Source organism: Ursus americanus, chromosome 11 (genome assembly GCF_024610735.1).
Source record: "Ursus americanus isolate L20-20 chromosome 11, mUrsAme1.1.p, whole genome shotgun sequence".
NCBI lineage: Eukaryota > Metazoa > Chordata > Mammalia > Carnivora > Ursidae > Ursus > Ursus americanus.
In genome coordinates this window covers 68,841,383-68,852,146 of record NC_142137.1, presented here as the reverse complement: position 1 = coordinate 68,852,146, position 10,764 = coordinate 68,841,383, and the positions used below count along the sequence as shown (strand labels likewise).

Sequence of the window (10,764 nt, the reverse complement as noted above, 5' to 3'; positions counted from 1 at the left end):
ATTTGTTTTTCAAAAATGAATAAGCATCTCTGATTTCTGCAAGCACAACTCAATTAAGAAAATATCATCTTGTTGAACACCGAATTAGTCAGTCAGGTCTTGCTTAGCAAGTGTGCCCGGACAGGTTACATTTTAACCCCTGTGCTAACTGGACAGTCCTGCTATCTCTTTACCGGAGCCGAGAGCTGATAAGCATCTCATTCCATAGTCCCAGAGACTCAGGAACAAAGGCTAACAAATAGGAAAGAAAGGTCAGATACAGAAATGAAAGGCATCTTCCAATTAATGAGGACATGTTTCCGAGGTGATATGCCTTAATAAATGAACACTGTAAAAGCAGTCTGCAAACTGAGATCAAGGGGCTGGAGGAAGGGGGACAGTCAGAGGCAAAGGTGACAAGGGCAAATGTTAGGCCGGCAACACAAGGTTCACGCATTGTGAAAACATGGCATCTGGGAAGCTGTGACCTGGTCATGGCTTCCCCCTCAGACAAGGTGGGTGCAAGTGGCAGGGAGGGGGACCCCCCCCCCCCCGGTGAGGTGGACCTCGCGGGGTGTTCATAACTTACCTCTGAGGCATTTACAGGGAATTTGCCATTTGAATCCCTGGAGGGAAGGTACTAATTCTTCCCTTCCTAAGGGAACCTGGATGGGTTTCGGCTACAGGCCCCGAGCCGGGCAGAGCTAAGGAAATACGATTCATCTTCGCTCTTACGTCGATGTCATTGTTGTTGGCTACGAGTGCAGCAGAAATCTTCACCAATCTTAGATGCAGAAGTTTCCTGGAGTTCCTTTACGTAGAGGCTGTGATGTGCACCTTTGATACGACGTTAAAGGAGCCTAACACAGCAGTAGCTGGTCAGGAAATAATGAACGGAACTCAATAAGAGTACACAGCTCAGAAGTGAGTCAACCTGCTAATAGTGTACAGAGATGATCTCTCTTTCTTTCTTTCCTCAGTTTTTGCCATTCTTTCAAGTAGAAATGACTTACTTTGAACTAATTGTCTTTACAGCTTTGAGCAAAACCACTGCCCAACGTCCGTCTGAGAGTGCCAGTGTGGGATTCCTGTGAACTCTCTAGAAGAGTCCATTGCTTTATGCCTGCCCTGTGCCTCTGGAGCTAAATCATGGAGGGCCGTGCCATAATGGAAGTCTCTATGCCCCCACGCCAGCAGACACCTGCGTGCTACGTTCCTTTTCACGCTCCCCTTTACACAGTACAGTATCTGATGGCACAACGGCCAAACTCTGCGGCTCGTCTCTGCTCTCGCGGTGCTGATGTATCATGTAGTTGTGAAGAACGTATAGTCGGAGGACCATAGGAGGGCAACCTGATTTATTAGATAACATTCGTGGAATCAAATTGTTCTAAAAGCTTCCAAGAGAGGGGCCCTGGGTGGCTCAGTTGTTAAGCGTCTGCCTTCAGCCCAGGGCATGATCCCAGGGTCCCAGGATCGAGCCCCACATCGGGCTCCCTGCTCCTCTGGGAGCCTGCTTCTTCCTCTCCCACTCCCCCTGCCTGTGTTCCCTCTCTTGCTGGCTGTTTCTCTCTCTGTCGAATAAATAAAATCTTAAAAAAAAAAAAAAAGAAAGAAAGAAAGAAAGAAAGAAAGAAAGAAAGAAAGAAAGAAAGAAAAGCTTCCAGGAGGAAAAGAGGGGCAAAAAGCATACCACCACCACCCAAATAAAAAAAATAAAACAGGAAAAGGAACATTACATGGATATAGAATTTCTGATCACATTGTTCCTGAGATGCCTCATTTGTGACGCAGGACTAAAATATTTTACCTTTTTTTTTTTTTTCCTAAGTAGTCTCCATGCCCCTGAGATCAGACCTGGGCTGAGATCTAGAGTCAAATGCTTAACCAAAGGAGCCACCCAGGTGCCCCAATACTAAAATATTTTAAATGGAAATAAACACATACTGGAAACATTGTGTATTAGTAAAGTCTGGGTTTTTTTTTTCCCCAAAGAACTTTCTCAAATGCATCCACATAATCCCCCTAAAAGACGTTTTGAATACTTTAAAAAAAGAGTCTTCCCAGTTCTGACCCCTCAACTTGCTTCCACATTGTATCCTCTTCAGTAAGCCAGGCCACAGGAGGACAGGGATGGGTGAGGGAGGCCGAAGAGTTTAAGGAGAGCAGAAAGCTAGGATAAAGCAGAAAACCAGGAAATGTGATTTACGCATCTCTGCTGCTCACAAGTCCACCTGCCTCTTCTCCAACCCGTTTTGTTCTCGTGCATTCTGCACAGTACTCCAATCCCGGGAAATTCTGCAGGAGGCTTGGTGCCGGCCTCTACACTTTGCTGGCTGATTTATAGAAAGAGAGTAGTTCTTGTTCTTATTTCACAAGTCAAACAGAATCCACTGAACCACTCCTAGATATTTTTGAACACTGAAGTAGGGGTTTTAAAGCACGTACTACCTGCTGATTGTGGCCTTAAGTCAGAGGAAAAGTACAGAATCGACCATTTAAATCGAGACAGACTCCTCAAACTTAATTTTACCCCTCTTGCTTTATTTTCAGAGGATGAGAATGTACAGCACTGTGAATTTATCTGGGGAAAAGACCAATATTTTTACAACATAATTTATGATCATGGAAAACATGTGAGTCCACTGGACAGGAAGGCATTTTGATAATAATAAAAGCATTTTAATTTTCTAGTAATTTCTGCGTTGTTTGGTACGATGTGGGGTTGTGAATGATCAGCCCCTAGCTTATGTTTATACTCTAAGGCCTATAGGGTCTCAACCACTGGTGGCTGAGTAACCTGGAGAAAGTTAAACTTTCTCAGCCTGAGTCCCGTCATTAAAGTGGGAATATTAATATTGGATGAAACTGTGTATACGCATCTCTCAGCCAGCGTCTGGCAGGCGAGTTCTCAGCAAAGGTTGGCTATTCGTGTGATTTTTCTTTCTTTCTTTCTTTTTTCTTTGTACCTAAAGCCAGGGAAGGAGAGGAGGAAGGAAACAAAACCAAGGAGGAAAGATAGTGGGCTGGGGGCTGGGGGCAGAGGAATCGGGAGATCAGAAGGCAGCCTGGGGCAGCGAGGGGCGGGCCGCTTTCACCACTTCCCAGCATCTATTACAGATGTGGATTTTGTAAGATCCGCAGGCTGCCAGCCGGGGTAATGTTTGAACCCTTCAGAGCACGGTGGCGATGGGCGTCTCGGAGAATAATTAACTCCATGTGCTGACCTTATTTGTGGATGTGTTTCCTCTCAGGTGAGTCAATAACATCTCGGGATTGGGACACCCAGTTTTCTGGGCACTGCTGGCCAGTCCCGAAATGGAACATAAGGAGGTGGTCCTTCTACTTCTTTTATTTCTGAAATCAGGTAAGACGGAGGATTTCTTTTTTAAATTTTAATTAAAATGTTTTCCTCGCAATGTCCTAAACATAGATCACAGGATGGCTTTCCGTGCAGCTTGTTTAATTTAGCTCTTGCTGCATGAGAGTCCGAGATCAAAACTCTACCTGTAAGATGAACACATTCTTTAAGAACTAAGCTTCATTTCCCCGAGCACGCTGAAGACCAGGGGGGCAGCGGAAATGATGAATGACTTTTTAAATCGACAAGATTGCTTGCGGGGTGGTTGTGGTAGTTGAAACAATAGCCAGGGTAGCCAGCAACCCAAACAGTTGTTGGCGCCCTTGCCTGGCTCTCAGTTCCATTACTGGAAACCATTTCTGTTACTGTGTTGCATTCTCTTCCCTTTCAAATATAAGCCGTGGAATCTTTCTTTGTGTTCTCTGACCAGTCAGTGGTGGAGGTCGCTGCTTCCCTGCCCGCTGAGGCTTGACGTGAGCCCTCCATATGTCTAGGTTTGCTCCTTATGCCTGAAGAAACCACACACGTTGATTTGCCAAATGATGTATGCATGTAGGAGTTTCATAAGCATTCACGAAGTGCTGGAGGGAGGCCGGCACATTTTATACATATGTGTCTGTGTGTGTGTGTGTTTTTCCTTAGGTAATACTCGCTTATTTAGCTGATGCAGTAGTATATTCCTTCCCATTTTACAGAGGAGGAAATCCATACTTAGGAAAAGTAGGTCATTTCTCTTTTGACCAAACTCCTAAATCCAGGAAGTGAAGAAACCAGAATATAAACCAAGGCTTTTCTAGAAGGAATCTGGTGCTCTTCTCGCTTTTCAGCTTGGTTTAAACTTCCTTTAAAATATTCTAAGCATGACCTTCTAGTTGTTGTTGTTTTTTACATTTTTTGAACATTTCCATTACCCCGGGAAGAAACTCCACACCCCTTAGCTGTCACCCCCACCCCCCTTCCCCCCACCTGCATACACGCCGGGCTCCTGGCAGTTGCCAATCAACTTTCTGTCTCTGATTTGTCTCTTTTGGACATTTCATCTAAATGGGACTTACATTATGCTGGCGGTTCTTCCCATAGACAATGTGTGGATACTTGAAATTCAGTTTGTAAATTGCCAGATAAAATTTTGTCAGCTGTACTTTAAATGAGAGTTAAATATATTTGAAGTCAGTGGAGCCGTTTAAAGAAATACCAGACAATACAGAGTGGACGATGGCACAGAGATTTCTGTGGGAAGTGGTGGTGTGGGGGCGCAGGTATGCATATTCTAAGTCAGCCTACGGACAAGGGGACCCACAAGGGGACCTGGAGCGCCGTCAGCGGATCCGGGGCTCGCACCAGGGTGGGAGAGCAAACTTCCACAACAGGGTTAACATAGGTTTTCACCAACCTTGGGGGGAGACTTTCATACGCTCTTTTTGAAAGAAAGGCATTTACTCTGTTTCTGTGGATGCGTTTCCTCTTGCTAAGGCACGAATGTGACTGGGGAGAGGAAAAAATATCCTTTTACAGCTGTTCTCCATAGTTTCATAAACTGCTAAGTCTTTTTTCTTCAAACACATGAGCAGGGGTGTAAATATATACACCAGAGTGATAAAAAAAAATAACCCACATTATTAATGTAATACATATGCTTTTGTAGGAGCATAATCTACATTTGGCCTTAAATATAAAATATTTTTCTTTTTTTTAAGATTTTATTTATTTATTTATTTGAGAAAGAGAGAGGGAGCATGAGAGAGAGAGAGAGCGCGCGTGCGCACACGCACGAGCAGGGGGGAGGGGTAGAGGAAGCCGCAGACTCCCCGCTGGGCAGGGAGCCTGGTATGGGGCTCCATCCCAGGACCCCGGGATCATGACCTGAGCCGAAGGCGGAGGCTTAACCCACTGAGCCACCCAGGCACCCTAAAAATAATTTTCATACTAAAAAGATGAGTTTAATATTTCTCGGTCAACCAGTACACCATCGGACAGCCCACTGCCTTAGAGCCCTCAAGGTGAAGAAAAGGAAATAATGCGGGGGAACTTTTCAAGAGCAAAAGAAAAAAATGTATTCTCTTTTGGGATATTTCTTTGGGATATCAGCTCCTAAGGTGGTCTCAGCAGTTTTTTGCTATGAAATAAGATAACATAATCAAAGGTAACTTAATTAAAGGGTGATATAAATGGAAATTTTCTTGTCTTGGTATCATTTATACCCCGGCCTGCTCAATTTCTAAGAACTCTTCAGAAAGTCTAATTTAAGTCTTTACAGGATACACTTTGAAGAGTTACTGTTTGCTGTGATTGTTTTTTTGAAGATTTTATTTATTTGTTTGTTTGTTTTATTATTTATGTATTTATGTACTTATTCATTAGACAGAGAGAGAGAGAGAGTGCACAGCAGGGAAGGGGCAGAGGGAGAGGGAGAAGCAGACTCCCCACTGAGCAGGGAGCCCAATGCAGGGCTCCATTCAGGACCCCGGGATCATGACTGAACTGAAGGCAGACGCTTCACCGACTGAGCCACCCAGGTGTCCCCCGTGTTTGTTTTTTAAATCACATCCGGATCTATAGAATTTACCCAAGCACACCTCTTCTTGGAAATGAGAGTTCAAATCAGGGGAAATATGGGATGAAGGCATGGACATGGGTCTAAAACCTCTACATCTCCATAATCCTTTGAAACCTTTTTCTAGTGATTTCTGGTACCTTAAACTTAACTACATCAGCTAACTTCCTGTTCAAGAGCCAGCTTCCAGTTTGGAGTATCTTAAATTGGGCGAGGACAGGTAGCAGAGGGAAGGGAGCATGGCCTCAAGAAGATGCCTCTTCTCCGTCTGCTAGAGTGCATCGGCCCTGTGCCCCATGTGTTCCCAGGCAGGCAGGGCGGGCCTTTCTGGGAATGAGGCTCTGAGCCCGAACGATCCTTCCTCCTGAATAATTTTCATCAGGATCTAAACATGCTCCAGAATGTCTCATCTTTAAAAAAAATTCTGTGACCGCACAGGCCCTCTGGGAAGAGCTTGCTTTCACAGTTAGGCTCCTGAAGACTCGTCTTCTCATGTGGCTCCACGGCTTCTCCTGGTCACTCTTCAATCCGCTTAGCCTGGCTTTGGTCCCCACCACTCCCCTGGAGGTGGTCACGGCTGCCATGTTGTCTCATCCCATTTAGGCAATCTTTAGGCAACTTAGCTGTCTTCATTTCATTAACCTCTTCTGGCCTCTGACCCTGGGAAAATCGGCAGGGTTCCACACCAAAAGCAGGGAGGCTGCCACCTCCAGGCCTAGAGTAGAGCCCTCAAAGCCAGCTCAGGTGCTGCCTGGAGCCTCGGAACAGAGAGCACTCCTTGTAGTTCCTTTAGGAACACTCTGCCCTGTCAAGGGGCAGAGAAACCCTTGGACAGATTCTTTGACTCAGATTTTAGCTCCTAGAAAAATCAAGGCCAGTATTTATCCCAGGCTCTGCTTTTTTATCATTTCCTCAGAAATGCCAGAGACACTGTGGAAGAAAATGATTTCTCTTTAATTCATAGTGAGCTGTCACCGTATGAGGCCCAGTATAAAAATGATCTTACATAGTCGTTGAGATTTCGTTCAGGTCTTGTTTGCTAAAATCGTCAGCTCAACAACATTTTTATATCTCAAGGAGGAACCATTCAGAAAATGTCATCAGTTTAAGTAACAGTCACAACCAGAGCTTATACTGTGGGCAATCAAGCAATGGCCTCCAAGTTGGGTTTATAGCCATGGATGGACAAATCGACATCAGTAATTGCGAACACAGCGGCCACTGGTGGCCTCTTACTGTTCTATCACGGCAGATAAATCCAGTTTAGTCTATGTAAGGTTTCATGGCCATTAATGTAACAGAAGTTGTTAAAGACTCCTAGTCTATTAATCTATCAATCCACTTGCTCTTTTAATGTAACACAACCTAATAGTGGAATCGTTTTCTTGACTCAGCATTTTACTCATGACACCTGTTCTGCTTTCCAAAATGCAGCAAGTTTCCTGTGGTCAGTGCACAGCAAATAGAGGATTACAAAGGCCTGATAAGTGCACAGTGGTGTTAATGAATCGTAACCAGTTAGCCCACTTCCCTCTTGCGTTGGCAGGCCGCGGAGACCCCCTGGCTGACTATGTGAACACCCAGGGGGCTTCGGTGCTCAGCCTCACTAAGAAGCAGCTGTGGGTGGGAAGCATAGAAGAATGCGCGGCCAAGTGTGAGGAGGAAACGGAATTCATCTGCAGGTACGCTCTCTTGGCGGTGGCTCACTGGTGCAAACGTTGCCCTTTGAGACACTCTTATTTTGATAACGAGAAGTTTGCTCCAGGGTTTACTAACAAAAACAGGATTTAAGAGGCAAGAGGCATTTCATGGGATTGGAGTTTGGAATCTGTGCTCCCTGGACCGGATGCCACATGAATAGTTCCTTGTTAGAGTTTATTTGTGTCCCCTTCAGAAAAATGCCCCCGAAGGATGTTATTTTTACACATGACATCACCAGCTACTGTTCTGAACTCTAGTTTTTGACATCATCATCAGTAAATATTTAATGAGGATCCTGTGATCAAGGGTCCTAGACCGTAAGGAATAAAGAAGCAGAGATACAATGACCCAACATACATGATATATATGATCTCTGTCCGTGGATGACAGATCTTTGTATAGTTGCAAGAGATCCAGTGCTTGCCTTTTTGTATTTATGGTGTAGTCTCAGAAGCTGGATAAAATGTAAAAATTAAAAAACATGCGATGCGAGGTGTTGATAAGTGACGTAATCAATGTATGCCCTATAAAGATTCAGAGGAAGGAACAATTCCTAAGGGTTGAGAGGGCTGGAGAAGTCCTGGGGAGGAGGCACTGAGCAGGACTTTGAAGGGTGAGTGACAGGTACTGCCAAGGCAAGAGGCGTTCTGGGCCTAGGACTGAATGGACCACATTGGCCAGAAAGGCTCATGGAGAAAATGGGGCTGGAAGGACAATCGTGGATGGCTTTGAATGCCAGACTGAATGTCCAGGGCAGGACCACGGGGGTGGGCAAGGCGGGGTGAGGTGAAGGCGTGGGGGATGGCATGTAGAGGCTGGAGTCAAGGGGACTTTATAGGAAGGGGAAATTCTACGAGTCCAGAAGTCACACAGGCCATCTCGGGAAGGGGTTCAAAGCAATCAGAGTTGCTTCTTTCCAACACAAAACCAAATATTCTAGCACATAGGTGAAGAAAGAGCAAAGTAGTTGAAACACAACATTTGGAGGAGGAGAAGGTAAAGGTGGAAGGAAACAAGAGAACTACCTGTCAGGTGTCCTTTTCCAGCACTTCCTTGGTACTGGGCCAAATTTAATGGGAAATAACCATTCCGAGCTCCTTGACCCCTCAAGAGATACCATTATCTTTTGAGTCTTTTAATTATTAACAAAAGTTTACTTTCCTTAAGTAGGGGAAAACATTTTTTTGGGTTTCCTGATTTTTGTCTGCAGGTCATTCGAATATCACAGTAAAGAGCAACAATGTGTGATCATGGCTGAAAACAGCAAGTCTTCTATAGTCTTCAGGATGAGAGATGTGATTTTATTCCAAAAGAGAAGTGCGTATAATCTTCTTCTTCCTCCTTCTCCCGGTCCCCTCCTTCTTCTTTTCCTCCTTACCCTTCCCCCCGTTCCGTTCCCCTTTCTCCCCCCGCCCCACCTCCTTTTTTTTTTATCTCTGTAGTTTATCAGACCAGAGAACGGAGGCACTATCATGCAGCGAAAATTCAGACTCAGGATAAGATTCGGTCACTAATCCCATTTGTCAAGTTGAGTATATGACTTCAGCTTTTAGATTTTATTTTTCTTGATTTAAAAAGGAGGGAATTGGACTGACAAAATCACGTCTACCTCTAGGAGCCGGAAAATAAGATAGTCAATATTTTATTTTATCTTTAAAGAGAGGGGAATCTAAACGTTCCTTATGATCTTGGCTTTTTGTGCTGCAGGGACCATGGTCCCTGGGCCCTAGCTTCTGGACTGAATCCTGCAGAAATAGAAAAACTGAGGTGTCTTAAATCCTCAGTAACATTTGGATACAGACAAAATCCTTGCTTTCATTTTTTAACATTTCCGATGTTTTTCGGTCATGGTCTCCCAATTTCCCTCAGACTCGGAAATGTGGTCTTTTGAAAATGTGCAAGAGCTGCGGTTCCTTTTTCATAGCTTCCTTGAAAATTCTGGGTCAGTAGTCCCATTGCTTAGGATAACAGATGGCCTAGATTCCTACGGAAATTGCATGACTTTTTCGAGATGCAAAATTCCATTAAGCATGTCTGAAGAGTTAGATGAATGTATGACCCTTTACAAACGACCCCGTCCTCTGTTACTGGCCGGGAGTGAGACGATTTATAATAACAGTGTAGTTCTCTGAATATGCTGTATCACAGGTGTTAAAGAAGCGTCCTCTTTCACCTGTTCTTGACAATGAGCTGCAGCATTCTCTCTAGTCTCAACACGAAACTCTCAGTATGTTTTTTTGAAGTATTTCTTTAGGTTAGGATGATTTCTATGCATCGGTTCGTCTTCTGAGGTTGAATTAGCTGTGTGCCTGCCAGACTCTTTTTCTTATCACTGTTTATCCCTTATTCTTGAGGTTAAAGTGCAGAGCAAATTTAAAGTCTATCTGTTGAAGTTATTTGTTTTTACAAATAGCGAAGGATGAGTTATATAGGGCTACCTACTAGATTAAAAAAGAAAGGGGAGGGGGCCTGGTGTGATTTTCCCTGCAAAATGCTAACATTTGAATAAATCATTTGTAAATTGTTAACCAGAAAGAAGAGGGGGTGACCACTAGGCTTAGTTTGAATGGTCGAATTGTTGCTTGTTTTCAAGGGGATGGAAAGGAGCAAAAGGTTATATAAACTCTGGCGGGTACATACAAACAAAAGAGAGGTAAAAAGTCAAAAGTCAGTCATTCTGTGGGGCTTGTGTCTTTACCGTAGCCCATCGACCTGCTGCTGAATTACCTGCCCGGGTTTTTCTGGGAACACTCAGTGTCAGATCCCATCTACATCTGACCCCGGCCGGCATGGCCATTGCCACCACCAGGGTCTAAGTGGTCACCGTCACTGGCCAGGCACGGCAGGGGATGGGCCGTAACTCCTCTGCTTGAAACTCCTCGTGCCCTTTGAGTAAAATCCAGATACTTAACCGAATGCTACTGGGGCCTGTGTTATTTAAGCCCAACGCGTTTGCTCGGTTCCCGAGTCTTTTCTACACTGGGCTCGTGTCTGTTCCGTCCACGTACCAGCCACACACCCCACTGCCAAGGCCTCTCCTGTTCTCACCTTCCACATCTCAACTCAAGCGTCACCTTCTTTGAAAAGCCTCCCCTGACCCCTGGTCCTCCAAAGTACCTTGGATTTACTCTTCTGATCAGTGTAATATGTCTACTGTAATAATCGCTCT

At 44.7% G+C, this 10,764-nt stretch overlaps 1 protein-coding gene across 3 annotated transcripts in view; it reads left to right on the top strand.

Annotated features, from left to right (window-relative positions):
• The first annotated feature begins 3,238 nt into the window (after positions 1–3,238).
• The window catches only part of PLG (plasminogen), a 38,855-nt gene continuing 31,329 nt past the window's right edge, over positions 3,239–10,764 (top strand). For all 3 annotated transcript variants that reach the window (XM_087865633.1, XM_045805481.2, XM_087865632.1), the window contains exons 1-3: positions 3,239–3,346; positions 7,441–7,576; positions 8,806–8,912. In XM_087865633.1, coding sequence (XP_087721759.1) covers positions 3,298–3,346; positions 7,441–7,576; positions 8,806–8,912 — 292 coding nt within the window. In that variant the 5' untranslated portion in view covers positions 3,239–3,297. The remainder of the gene's footprint in view (positions 3,347–7,440; positions 7,577–8,805; positions 8,913–10,764) is intronic.